The sequence below is a fragment of the Leptonychotes weddellii genome, chromosome 9 (assembly GCF_054177405.1).
Source record: "Leptonychotes weddellii isolate Sample4059 chromosome 9, ASM5417740v2, whole genome shotgun sequence".
Lineage (NCBI taxonomy): Eukaryota > Metazoa > Chordata > Mammalia > Carnivora > Phocidae > Leptonychotes > Leptonychotes weddellii.
The window spans coordinates 66,469,813-66,484,248 of NC_138377.1; the positions used below are offsets into that span (position 1 = coordinate 66,469,813).

General features: G+C 42.9%; 2 protein-coding genes across 2 annotated transcripts; both read left to right on the plus strand.

Annotated features, from left to right (window-relative positions):
* Window positions 1–7,114: 7,114 nt before the first annotated feature.
* On the plus strand, window positions 7,115–7,968 carry RNASE12 (ribonuclease A family member 12 (inactive)). Its single transcript, XM_006731372.2, has one exon. The coding sequence runs from the start codon at window positions 7,416–7,418 to the stop codon at window positions 7,851–7,853; it is 438 nt and encodes a 145-aa protein (XP_006731435.1). The 5' UTR covers window positions 7,115–7,415; the 3' UTR covers window positions 7,854–7,968.
* Window positions 7,969–11,841: 3,873 nt separating this feature from the next.
* Window positions 11,842–12,733, plus strand: RNASE11 (ribonuclease A family member 11 (inactive)). The gene has a single exon (XM_006731373.3). It carries the CDS (start codon window positions 12,026–12,028, stop codon window positions 12,623–12,625), a length of 600 nt encoding a protein of 199 aa, XP_006731436.1. The 5' UTR covers window positions 11,842–12,025; the 3' UTR covers window positions 12,626–12,733.
* Window positions 12,734–14,436: the final 1,703 nt, after the last annotated feature.

Consider the following 14,436-nt stretch of genomic DNA (forward strand, 5'->3'; position numbering starts at 1 on the left):
ACAAAGATTTTTCTCTCAACCCCATATCCTTGTGTTTTGCGGGCGTTAGAGAACATAGGGCGGGCCTGTATCCAGGCTTTGGGAGGAGGGTGAAGCAGCCAGATGCTGAAGTCCCACGGGGAGAAGCACTTATGAGAAGCCAGGGATGAATAGCAAGGAAGTCTGGAAGATCAGTTTTGGACAAGAAATTTAAAAAGCACTCCTCAGAGAGCTTCTAAAACATTTTGGGAAGGGAACTAAAATTATAGTAGCAGTGAGGGATGCGGTTTGGATTTTTCTTTCTTTTTTTTTTTTTAGAGAGGGGGGAGGGGCAGAGGGAGAGAGAGAACCTCAAGCAGGCTCCACACCAGAGCAGAGCCCAACTCGGGGCTCGATGTCACAACCCCGAGATCATGACCTGAGCCGAAATCAAGAGTTGGATGCTTAACCAACTGAGCCACCCAGGTGCCCTTGGAATATTTTTATATGAATATTAAAGGAAGGACAAGCCCCCAAATCTAACAAATTGGAACTATTTAAGTTAGGTTCCCTTTGTTTATTGTTTCCTGGGTTCCCACTCAGATGCCATCTGTGGCTCCTAGTCCTTGCATCATTTCCCAAACTGATGTTCCATGGAACCCTGTTCCTTTGGATGTTAATAGTGTTAACCAGTTAATAGTCAAATGAAGCTCCATGCTCAAATCAGTTTGTAAAATTCTGAATAAAATGAAATTAGTCAAGCTTCTCAGAATCTCATGCTTTGTGAATCTTGTGATTCTCCAAGGGAAGGAATCTTAATAAACAATGTTTCTGAAACTTATGATCAGGACACTTTTTTCCTTGAAGCGCACTCATTAACATTTTCCAGAACAGTGTTTGCCTGAAGGCAAGTAGGAAAAGTGCTGCTAGTTCTCCCCTTCTTCCTTAGTCATAGGGCACCAGAATTTGAGCCAGGCACAGGCTCACCCAGAATACACCCATCGTTTGCCACTGTCCCTTGCAGTTGGATGTGACCAGGTGGCCAGGTTATTGCCAATGAGACGTAAGGGGAGATGGTGTGGGAAACTGGGGGATGTGTCCCTAGAAAGCAGTGCCATGCCCCTTTGGTGCCTTGCTTCCCCCTGGTGGCGGGATGCCGACATGACAGCTAGAGCTAGCGCAGCCGTCTGGACCGGGACGGAGAAGCCAGGCGCTGGGGCTGAAGTCCAGCACCTTGGAGCACCTCGCCAATCCCGGACTAACTACCCCGGGCTCTCTTTTACATGAGAAATAAACTTCCTTCTCGTTCAGACTACTGTCGCTTCGTGTTTTCTGTCATTAGCTGCCATTGGGGAGCTAATAACCTCTTTAGGTTTGCTTTTTTTTCGTTTTTCAAAACCGGTTGTGTATTAGGATATATGGATAGCCTGGGAATTTGTACAAAAGCCAACAAAAATAATAAAGGATATTAAGAAAGATACTTGGAGTAAGGTGAGGGCTCTTCCTATTAAGAGCTTTTAGGATCAAAAGATATATTCTAACAATAAATATGCTAATTATAATAAATTAGATTATTTGAAAGTATTCTTCTAAAGTTTCTGTACATAGAGTCTATATAAGGGAAATGTTTTTCCCTTGGTTGATGCTGTTGGCCATTACAGGGCCCATAGTGAGAAGCAGCAAGAACAGTATGCCTTCCAGATTCTCGGGACCCCTAGCTAGGGAGGAAGAGGAAACTTAATAATGGCGTAAGTTGAATTTCTCCCCAGCTTAGTATGATAGAAGACTTAGAATTAATTTCAATTTGACATAGAAGCAATTAAGAAATGTAAATTTCTTGCCCATGTTTGTAGAGTAAGATTCATACCCACTAGATAGCAAAATATTTACTTACAGTACTTCACTGATTTTTTTTAAGTGACTGGATGATCAGGAAGGGTCTTTATTTGGTCACAAGGTGATTGATGGGAAGGTAGGGGGCATGGGGAGAGCCGGTGGAATCCGGGAGACCTGGTGAGCTAACCCACAGCGCAGGGGAGGCTCTCCGGGCAGGGATGAAGAGAGTTGGGGAGTTAAAAAGGAACGTTTGGGAGTTTTACATCAGGTGGAGATTTTAAAACTAGCTTTGCAGGGTGCCTGGGTGGCTCAGTCGGGTCCTGGGATGGAGCCCCACATCAGGCTCCCTGCTCAGCAGCAGAGAATCTGCTTCTCCCTCTCCCTGTCTCCCCCCACCCCCGCTTGTGCTCCCTCCCTCTCTCTCTCTCCTTAATAAAAAATAAAATCTTTTATTTATTTATTTGAGAGAGATAGCGAGAGAGAACACAGGTGGGGAGGAGAGGGAGAAGCACCCGCTGAGCAGGGAGCCCGACGTGGGGCTCAATCCCAGGCCCGTGGGATCATGACCTGAGCCAAGGCAGACGCTTAATGACTGAGCCACCCAGGTGCCCCAATAAATAAAATCTTTAAAAAAATTAATAAATAAAACTAATTTTGCATTATTGTTTGTGTGAGAACTTATATTCTATATCCAAGAAAACTTCACTGGTATCTATTACTTACTTAACCTTTGTGGAATTGGATTTGCCTCGGGAGATTTAGCAAAGTGGTGAGCCCTGTGTTCTGCTTATCTACTGCTGCTTTACAATCACCTTAAAATGGTGACCAAAAATAGTAACAATTATGGGGATCCTTAATCTGGAGGCTGACTGAGCTCAGCTGGGCAGTTCTTGAGGTTTTTGCCTGTTTTTATTCACATGGTGGCTGGAGCTGGTTGGTTGCATAGGTTTTGCCACTCAGCAGTCTGGCTCCTGGGCTAAGAAGACTGGAGCATCAGGGAACTGGAATGGGTGGGGCAATCTGGGCATCTCTTGCTATCCATAGGGCATCTCCAGGTGGTGGCCTCAACATTGCCAGACTTCACACACGGCGGCTGAAGGCACCCAGAGCAAACACCCCAAGAGAGCCACGGCCGGGCAGAAGCTGTGTGTGTGACCTAGTCTCAGAAGTCACATAGGATCCCTTGCACTATATACTACATTAGTGGGAGCAGACCCAGAGGCTCCCCCAGGTTCCCAGGAAAGGACATGGAGGCTACCTCTTAATAGGGGAGTGTCAAGATTCTGGAAGAGAATGTAGAATGGAAAATATTTTGTGGCCATTTTTGGAAAATGCCACCTGCTACATTGCCTTAAGTTGAGCACGGCATCGGGCAATTGCAGAAGCCTCCCAAGGGTGGCCAAGCACATCCATAGGACATGAACAACCTCCACAGTTTCCTGTAGGAGAGCCGAAACCGGCGAGCTCTGGGAGCATTTCTCTCTACCCATGCGTCCTCTCCATGTGGGGGTCTCAACATAGCGGAACCCCATATGTGCCGGCTGGAGGCCCCCAGAGTTAAGTGTTCCCTTCCTCTGCTATCACCTGGTGCTGGAGCTGGGTAGCCAACCTGCAGGGCAGCTTATTCATTTGATGAAATGAGTAATTAGGGGAATTGCTAATATCGTTTACAGCCCGACATGAATTTTAGTTTCCAGCGGCTATGTGGCTCCTGTAGCCCCCCGTGCCTTGTCCTAAGGCTCAGCAAAGGGGGTTCGGGGTGTGTGGAGGAGCTTCAGGACAAGCCAAGCGTCTGAAAACAGACCCAGTTTCTCCCTCCCTTTCCTTCCTTTCCTTCTTCCTCTTTTTCCATCTTCCTCCCCCTCCTCCTCCTCCCCTCAGCGCCTTCTTCCTTCTCCCCTCCTCCCCCTCCTCATCTCACTCCCTCCCTTCCCCTCCAACTCCTTCCTTTCCTCTTCTTCCTCCTCCTGCCACCTTCCCTCCATCCTTCCTACTTTCCTTCCTCCCTCATTCCCTTTTCAGACACACAGAACTGAGTATGTCCTAATCCCTTTACTGCCCATGCTAGGCCTCTCTTTTGTTTTATTCAGTTTTATTATTTCCCCTTTTATTCCTTGTGCCTGCTTCTATTTCTCTCACCCTCCTAGGCACCTACGCTAGGGTATTTAATCCATGTTCTTCCATCCTATTTAGATATTGTGTATCCTTGGAAAATTTTTTGTTTTATCTTGGAGGATGTATGTTTTAAATTTAAATAAATTGGAAAGAATTTTTCATTCTGTTTCTTACCGTTTTTCACATAGCACCCCGTTTTCGAGTTCTAGCCATGTTGTTAATTTAATTTGTAAATCTAGTGCATTATTTAAAACTGCTTTAGACTATTTTATTTTATGCATCCAGCGCTTCTTTACTCAGCCATTCCCTTCAACGGGGACACTTAAGTTTCCTCCAGCCCTGTTCTGCCACCAGTCACGCCGTGATGAACAGATGTACTCCATCTGAAAGAACTCACAAGGGATCAAGGTATATCCTTTTTTTTTTTTTTTAAGATTTATTTATTTATTGACAGAGAGAGAGAGACACAGTGAGAGCAGGAACACAAGCAGGGGGAGTGGGAGAGGGAGAAGCAGCTTCCCACCAAGCAGGGAGCCCGATGCGGAACTCAATCCCAGGACCCTGGGATCATGACCTGAGCCAAAGGCAGATGTTTAACGACTGAGCCACACAGGCGCCCCAGGTATATCCATTCTTAATTTCACCAAATACTTCCAGATTATTTTCCTGTATCACCACACCGATTTTCATGCCCACTAACATTTTTGCCAGTGCTTGATGTAAGATTTTCTAATTTTTGATAATCTGATGGTTATAAACTGATATCTCTTGGTTATCTTAATTTCCATTTATTTGAATACTAATGAAGTTGAGCATTGTTCATCACCCATTTTGGCTTCTCTTCTCAAATTGGCTTTTCATTGTTTTTGACAGTTTTTTCTCTTCTGAAGTTGTTGTGTTTTTTTTAAGATTTTATTTATTTATTTGACAGAGAGAGAGAAGAGTATAAGCAGGGGGAACAGAGGGAGAGGGAGACAGAGTGAGAGGGAGAAGCAGACTCCCCTGCTGAGCAAGCAGCCTGATGTGGGCTTGATCCCAGGACCCTGAGATCATGACCTGAGCTGAAGGCAGACACTTAACGACTGAGCCACCCATGTGCCCCCGAAGTTTCCTTTTTATTGCTGACAGGAGTGAGTCCCTTATATCTAGACGTTAACTCTTAATTGGTTTTAGGTATTACAAGTGTTTTCTCCCAGGCTGCCAGCACTATTGAACATTTGAACCCAGTCTCAGCTCAATTTCTGCAGGGTAATTCTCTGAAATGTTCAGACAGGTCCAGCTGCCACAGTTGAAGATAACTTTTATAACAAACATCGCCTTCAGGTTTGTAAATTTAACATACCATCTGTAATTCAGCTACTTGGAAGTCTCAGCAGGATATATTGAACATATTACAATATGTATATATATTTCTCCTTATACAGTGGAAATGTTTCTGCAGATAGTGTGCAAATCAAAATTTGTTCACTAGGAACAATTAATTAAGCATTTACATCTTGGTGGCACGAGGCAACACGTATCCCAAACAGGACAGTTTGAATTCTGAAAGGATGCCAATTATGCACATTTGGGGAAAGTAAATAATAACCTCCTGATTGTCCATTTTCACGCTCTGGGATTACGCTTTTGTTGTTATATAGAAAGAGACCTGTTCTTTGAAGCCTTTTCCAGTAGTTTCCACCCCAAAATCGTTTTCTTCTTACTAGTTAGAAAGACACCGATGTGTATAGAGGAGACTATGTAGCTGTCTCTCCAAAAGAGAAATCATTTCAGGGCAAGAAGTAGTAAAATTAAGTCCATTTTCCCATTTCTATATCAAATGACCAGCAGATGAAAGCAACAAAAAGTCTTCTCTTTTCTCAATGCCTTATACCACTGTCTTTCACCAAACCCTCTTCAGCTCCTTCCCCATATCAGTTTCCCAAGAATATCATAGGCCAGTGGTTCCCAAAATTTCCTCCATTTAGAATCACTGGAGGAGCTTTTACTAATCTCAGACTCAGGTCACACCCAACACCAATTAAAGCAGAATGTTTCAAGGTGGCACTGAGAAATGCCCAGGGGATTCCAATGTTCAGCAGGGTTTGGGAACCATTGCCATACTCCCCCAGCAGCCCAGGGCTTTATCAAGACTAATGTTAATGTCAGGGAATTGTTTCTGTCCTGTCCTGGACACCCTGTGGGAATGACACTTGCTAGAACTTGGCGTTCAAGTGTGAAGTGTTGAGAGGGTGAGACTTGTTACTCTCACCATCTCCTCTCTCCACCTGAAGCTTTCTGCAACTCATCTCTTCTTTAATGAAATGGGGGTGATAGCTATTTCACAGGGTTGTAGTAAGGACTGACTGCAAAGCTGAAAAACAGGATACTGTGTCTGACACAATCAGGATTTTTTAAAATAATTTTTATTGTTATGTTAATCACCATACATTATATCATTAGTTTTTGATGTAGTGTTCCATGATTCATTATTTGACACATCAGGGTTTTAATAAATGTTTGGGAAAGTCCACGCTTGTTTAATGAGGACACATTCGGGACCTGCCTTATGCAACTCTCACTCAGAAGGTAACTTGCCCTCCTTCCCTGTGGCACCCAAGCACACTCCCCACATGCTCCTCCCTTTCTGCTCTTTATACTTTGGCCCTCTCCACACTCAACTGACTCCCTACCGGTTATTGTCAAGGAAGAGCTAGACACAAAGGACTTTCTCAGATCCATGATCACAAGGATATGTTACCTCTGAGAGCTACAGCAAAAACAAAAGGTGAGAGGAGCTAGCCTAGTAGGAGAGATCAGGAAGAACTGGGAAGAACAAAATTAGTAGACAGTGCTGAAAACATGTGGAATTGGTTGGAATTAGTGTTGAGACAATTATGGGAAAGGAAGTTATTCGGCAATAGGAAAAAAACAATCAGGCATGGGTACTTTTGAGCATCCTTCTACATGTTCGGCTCTGTGGTAAGCACTCTCGGATGGATTCAGGAGAAATAGGAGCTCTCAAGGAGCTTGTAGAAGCAAAACAAATACAACACAATGGAATGAACAGAGAACAGTTCAAAGCCAAACTCGGAGAGCTGAAATGGTCCGAAAGGGCTTTCTTGAGGAGCTGTACCTCTAGATGGAGCTTGCAGGGTCACATGAGATTTTACTTATTTATTTTTTAAAGATTTTATTTATTTATCTGACAGAGAGAGCGCACAAGCAGGGGGAGCGGGAGAGAGAGAAGCAGGCTCTCCACTGAGCAGGGAGCCTGATGCGATTCGGCGCTCAATCCCAGGACCCTGGGATCAGGACCTGAGCCGAAGGCAGATGTTTAACTGACTGAGCCACCCAGGCACCCCTCACATGAGATTTTAATTAGCTGAAAGAAGGATGTAAAATATCCCAAGGGGGGAGCAAATCAGGGGCTGGGGCTGGAGGAATCTGAATACCTTTGGCTAGGTCCCGTCTCTTCTTACTCTATAGGAGTTAGAGCAGAAGATGTGAAGGGAATCCTACCCCTGATGATCCTAATGGTGATCATTTTCCTGCTGCTTCTGTTCTGGGAGAACGAGTTTAATGAGGAAGGAGAGGTCTTAACCATGGAGCAGTTGCATGTGGACTACCCTCAGAGTGACATTCCCGTAAGGTACTGCAACCATATGGTCTTACAAAGAGTCATCAGAGGACCTGACAACACCTGCAAGAAGGAGCATGTTTTCATCCACGAGACGCCTCGAAATATCAATAGGGTCTGCACCTCTTCCAAGAGGAGGATTTGTCAGAACCATTCTTCCATTTTATGTTTCCAGAGTCTGACCAAGTTCAAAATGACAGTGTGTCAGCTCATTGGAGGCACCAGATATCCTGCCTGCAGGTACCGAGTGTCCTCCATGAAGGGGTTCATTGTTGTCACTTGTGATGATATAGGACCAGTTAGTCTCCAGAAATATGTTGAATAAGTTGAGACCAGTGTCTGAAATCTTCTCCTTCCTCTCTCAGGGGTACTCGCTCTCCCTGAGGCACACCTGAACTGTGGACCTAGGGTAATGCCTTGAGCGAACTGGGTAGCCACTAGTAATTCGTTTATCCTTCCAATGTTGCTGAACTGGAATCTTTTTATTCTGCTTTAATAATAATAAAAAAAAAACCTCTACTGAATTAAATCATAAACTCTGCATGTGTTTTAATTTCTTGTCCCTTTTCCTTGGGTCATTTGTTGAGAGCCAAAAGTGAATCCGAGGCAGAACTGGGATTAGGGTAAAGTGAGCAAGGCACTAACTTCAGGTTCAAAATTTAAGGGGCACCCAAAATCCCAGTAATCTAGATACACAAATTTAAAAAAAAAAATCAAAATTAATGTAAAAATCTCTGATGAATAAAATATCTAAGTTTTAAGTCAAGACCTGAACAACCCAGTCTGACAGGGTTGGATTTAGGGTATCGGTGAATTGTACCAGTACACGGTCAGATCCTATCATATGACATTTTGATATTTCTTGATCAGAGATTATTTTGCATTAAACTAAGATTTTTAACTATTGCATTAAAATATTTATCTTGATTACTGGGCTTTTTAGCACCCCCCCTTAAGTTTTGTACCTGGAATGTACATCCCGCTGTACTCCCAGACTTGATCCCGGTGTCGAGGCACTTGGAGTAGTCGATTAGGGTCTTCTCTAAAGATGGCACATATAATTCCAACTGCATCCTTTCCCGTTCAGGAGCTGCCTCTGTGCCTTGAAAGAAAGGGAAAGGGAGATCGGAAGGATTGCCTGACTGGTCAGAAACCATGTCCCTTAAAGACCATGGAGAGAAATGAATCAGAATTTCCAGGACGGGATTGATACTCTCCGAGCTCATTGTCCCTCCTCTTGCATCCCCGGAAGGAACAGAGAACTTGCATCTAGACTCCTAACTCCTTTCCCCTTTTAGATCTTACAGCTGAGCTGGTTGTTTAGCTCTCCCACATCCAGTTGTGGGCAGGACGTCTTTAGAGTTAGAAGGCGAGGGGAGAGAACGAAGAGAAGGAGAGGCTCCTCATTTCGCGGATTTGATTAAGTCTGTTCTCTGAGCATTAGTCCCCCCATCTGGGAAGTGAGGGGCTTGGACTAGCTAGTCTTTGAGGTTACTCCACAATTCCATTTCTCCTTGTTGGAGGGGAGGGTTAGTACAGGGGAGTATTGAGAAATAAGAGGTAATTGGCAGCTGAGCGCCAGATTATGGGGTCACTAATTCTGAGCTATGACATTTCCATCCTGTGAGTGCCAGAAAGACAGAGAGCTAGAGCGGGGAAAGGCAATGCACAAGCTTTAGAGGGCCCTTTCTGTTCTTATCTTTTCAGTTGAGAGACTTCAACTATTGCATTATTTATTTGGACTTAGTTCAAGGTCAGATAAAAAAAAGGAGGTACATCTATGCTAGTTGTTAACTCTGTCTTTTGCAAGCATCAAATTCTAACTGATTGATTCGATTCACAGAGGGAGGACACTTACAATTGCAAGTAAAGTACACTTCGCAGCCTTGTAAGTAGGCAAGGCTTGCTCATGACCCATTTCTCCAGGGGAGTCCCACTTCGCTGTTATCTTCGTGGACATTTGGATGTCACCCAGAAAGCAGAGACCTCAGATGCTGAGCAGGATCAAGTGGTCCCTAGCATATCACCTGTAGCCCCATCATTTCTTGGGCAAAATTTTAAAGTAGCTGAAATGTGTCTTTAAGGTCCCTGTTTCTATGTTCTGAATTCTGATTCCTTTTCCTCTAGGCTTTACTGGCTCTTTTTTCCTTCCCACTGTTTCTACTTTTTCTTCCCTCTTTCTAAGTAGAAACAAAAATCTTGCAGATAAATGCAAATTCCCACTAAGGTGTGAGTAACTGAGACTCTCCAGTGGAATCTATTCTGGGAATATTTTCATTCAGTTGGGATCAAGATCCAATTCAAATGAATTGCGGTGTATTAGACATTTGTAGTTCGAGAGGGTATTTTTTTTTAAATGGGCACCTAGCAGTCCAAATCAAATTCAGGTAGTTGTGAATTCTGTGCACTTGAAAAAAGATGTTTCAGAAAAATAGTTTCAGTGCAGAATCTCTGCACTGTCCTTCCTTTTCATTCTTCTCTGCATTGTCTTTCTGTTTTTCTATTTCACCTCACTACTGATGTTGACAGTAGAGGATATTTAGGAAAAAATCTAAATCCTTCTTCCCTACTCCCTTCAACTTGCAGCAAGTCTATGCTCAAGCCACACATGTGAATACATCCACTTAATTCCTAATCATCTATCAATAATCAATCAACCCAATTATTAAGGCTTATATATTCTTAATACTGGGTCTTTGCTCTAATTTCACACACACAACATTTTTAAATTAAATATAATAAAAAATACAAGTCCACGTGTGTTCATGTCAAATGAGTGTTATAAGAAGTGAATATATAGAATTATCAAATCAATATGTCACACATCTGAAACTAACATAACATTTCCTGTCAATCATACTTAAATAATAATAAAAAAAAGAAATGAGTGATAAGAAGATCAGGGAGGTGAACAATGGATTTGGTAGACTTCAGTAGTGAAAAATGTGTTAAAGAAAGAATATGATCTGAAATGGGCTTTGAAGGATTTCAAGAGGCAGAAATAAGAGTAGGCTTCCAAGAAAGGACCAAACATGGAGAGACAGAACAGGGTGTATTCAGAGAAGGGTGGGTCACGCTGATTTGACTAGAGCAGGTTTGTGTACTAAAATAATGCTAGAGAGGCTTGAGAAGCAGGTGGAGATTAGATCAAGAAGAGCCTTTGACCAAGTGGCCTCAGGGGATTAGATTACCTCCAGCAGGCAGTGGGGATACTTCAAGGTTTTTGAAATAGTGTCATTACAAGTGCTGTTTTTAGAAAAGTAGTGTATCCAAGGAATTGGAGGGGCAAGGAGCAGTGGTTAGGAGGTAAGAGTGGTAATGCAGGAGATATAAGGGAAAGAGGCTCTTAGAGGTGGGAGCGAATGAAATTCTTCTGAGAGCAAGGGAAAGAATTATCACCCTAAATAACCACTCTTTCTGAGATTTTCATTATAAATTTCCCAGCATTGATCTCAAGTAAAGGGTTTTCTACACTAGTCAAGCCATGTTATGTTGTTAACAAATGTTGAGAAACAAGCATATATGCTGTTCGGTGTTTGATTCTGTACAGACCAGCCTGGAATTTTCATACTTAAAAAAGAGGGAGAAAAGAATTACATATACTAGCCAACTTGAAAAATAAAAAAAGAACATATAAAATGTAGTGCGATGTAGTCTATGCTGTAGGGTTTCAAAAAAGCTAAAAACAAATCACTCTGGGTTAAAGTACAAACAGGGAAGACTCCACAGAAGAAGAAACAGTGATTCTGCCCACGTCACAGAGATTCTGGTGGCCAAAGGCACACTTTATGAACTTCTCCGAGCATCCTCGATTCCATGTTGTCCCCTCCTTCTGTCTCATGCAATTCTACCTACCCCTTTCTTGCCCCTCCTTCCCTCAGCTAGACCAATAACAGAAACTTCCAGGAAACAAATACAGTTTCATTTCTTGCCCCGTAACAAGCTGGATTCTTTCTTAGCAGGATCTACTTGCCAAAGGAACTGGTAAAGAGAAATTCCATGACTGAGAATGGGTGGGAAAAGAAATGAGAGATGCTTTTAAATGGCTGCCATGTGCCAGGTACTGTGTGAGGCTGTAGGAGACCCGGCAGTAGTAAAGAATGTGTTGGGTGAGATTATTATGACCACGATGTGGATTACAGACCCTTCCAGTGAGATTATAGACAAGGGGAAAAGGGAGAGAGATGACTACTTGGTTTGGGGCACTTTAAACCCATTCCCTTTCCTTTTTTCACATGGGGGAAACCTAGGTTGAAGGAGTAAATTGTTTATGAGAGGGTAGGCAGGGATTTGAAGCTGGGTCTACAGATTCCACAGCTGATTATCTTTTCATGCCATCATCCTTCCATTGAAGGAGCCCGAGTTTACATGTCGGAGTCAATCCTGGACTAACTGCCATAAGGAAAAGAGAATGATCTCATTAATATTCTCTTTATTTTCATCTTTTACTGTTTTTTTTTTTATTTCTACTGCAGAAGAGATTACCCTAGATCTGAGATGGAGACCTTCTCTCTGCTGCTACTCAGCCTGGGTTTGGTTCTTGCAGGAGCTTCAGAAAGCATACTGGAGATAATTAAAGAAGAATTTTCAGGGGGAGAGATGGAATATGACATGGCAAACAGTGACCAAGAAAGACAGACCATTGAGGCATTAATGAACTTGACTCTGTTATATAAAAATACCAGCCTCAGTCTGTCCAAGGATATTCTGTCTTCCTCATTACTGACATTCAGAAGATTACATTATAGCTTCGCCAAAGGAAACAGACGAGGTAATGACAAAGAGTATTGCAATGACATAGTGGTCTGGAGAAAAGTTTCAGAAGCTAATGAGTCATGCAAGTTAAGCTATAACTTCATCCATGATTCCAAGGAAGTGATTCCCGGTGCCCCCGAAGCCTCCAGCTGCAAGTGTGGACAGAATCTTGGCATAAGCTGCTCTAGGAGCCCAGCCCTGGACACCGCTATGTGCCAGCTCACTACAGGCAGACAATTCCCCAGGTGCCAATACCATAGTGATACTTCACTAAAGAAAATATTGGCAGTGCTGACAGGTCATTCTCTGATGAGCTGGTTAGTTAGTGGCTCTAAGTTGTAAATCCCGCGGGGCTTTGAGACCAGAGTCTATCAAAGAAGGACATACTTATTCTCATTCTTGTTTATTTCCTTCTATTATCCGTATCTACACTTTCAGCACTATAGTAAGCTCTTGATTATCTATACTAACTGGAGGAATAAAAAAATCCCAAATTGTGGAGAATTCAATTAAGATTTATAATTAATCCTGGAGTACAGATACTCTCTCTCTCTCTCTCTCTCTCTCTCACACACACACACACACACTTTCTCTGAACTAAACTGAATTCCATCCTAGCTCAGCTATAAAGCCAAGAGGTAGAGTCCACCCAAATTGACAAAATCAAGGAGCAAAGGCCCAAAACCAATATTGATAATTGAAAGTTAATTGTACTGCCACTGAGACTATTCAGAGAAATAGTGAATGAGCATCGGGAATATTATTATCACTGTTTCTTTTCAAATTAAGTGTGTGCATTGATGCACACAAATGTGAGCACCCACCCATGTAACCAGGTATCTGCCTGTCCTCCAGAAGATGCCAGAGGAAAAAGATGCTTTTTGCTTAGCTGCTGCCCTCAGTCAGCAGCTCCGACCCTATGCAATCTCCATTCCTCCACCCTCTATATGCCAGGTTGCTACAGATGGAGTAATAAAGCTCTTACTGCCATTTTTATTCAACCTAGTCTTGATTTCCTGAGGGATGGCAAGCCATGGAAGAATGGAGCAGGTAGAAAGATGGCAAATGGGACATCTATGCCAAGTGCTGAGCAGGCTTAGTCTTCAATCTTGTTTATGATGTTGTATTGGATTTTTTTCACTACCAATTGTTTATTTATAAGTTTTTATGGTTCAACACTCTACACAAAGTATGGGCAATGATCTCGTTCATTAAAGTGTGCCTACAGTTTCCTGCTCCCTCATCTTACATCCTCCCTCCATCCTGAGACCACTCGTTTTTAATGTCCTGATTTCAAATAAAGGCGTGTAAACAAATGTTACATCACTGTAACACTTTTCTTACTGTGCCTCGCTCTTTAGACATCAATTTTCCTAATGTTGTTCGCATTTTGTACAGGATCTTCATTGTATTAAAACTTCGAAACTCTGACAATCAACCAGTATGTGGCATTAAGGGCAAATACTTTCGTATCTTTTAGCTGGGTTTTCCTTGTCAGTATGGTGGCTGCTTAAATTAACAGTCACTATGGGCTTGGCCAAATAGGTGTGTAGTTAGCACTCCATTTTCTCTTGGCAGCCAGAAGAGAAGGTGATAGAGGGAATTGCCTGGGGCCCAAAGTTTTCTTCTCTGTAAGGGGAGAATCTGGGCCCTGGAAGGGAAATACAGTCACTGGGTTCCATTCTAGGGATAGTTCTATGTAGGAAGACTGGTGCTACCACCACTCACCAAACATGGAATAGGCTCTATCATTAGCGGAGCAGTCCAGCGGGTCTCCTCTGGTTCAGACTTGGCTCAAATTTGAGTAACTTCTTTCCTACAGTAGTAGAGTCCTACTATAGAGTCCAGCTCTGGGTGATGGGCATGTCGGCCCCAGAGACAATTACTATTCAAACTCCAGCAGAGTTTTTTGGTAATATGTAAGAAAAAGCAAATCCAGCCTCATTCAGAATTTAGTACAGATTTCTTCCTTCACCAGGAGAGAAGAGCAAAAACCCAGAATAGATACCTCTTTCTAGGCCAGGAACATCCTCTAAAGAGTCTTAATTAAGACCAAACCTTTCCACTTCTCTAAAGGAATCAGGCGCTCCCAGGATCTATCGAATCATCATACTATGAAGTCTGAAAGATGTCAAATATGGGGGTGCCATCGA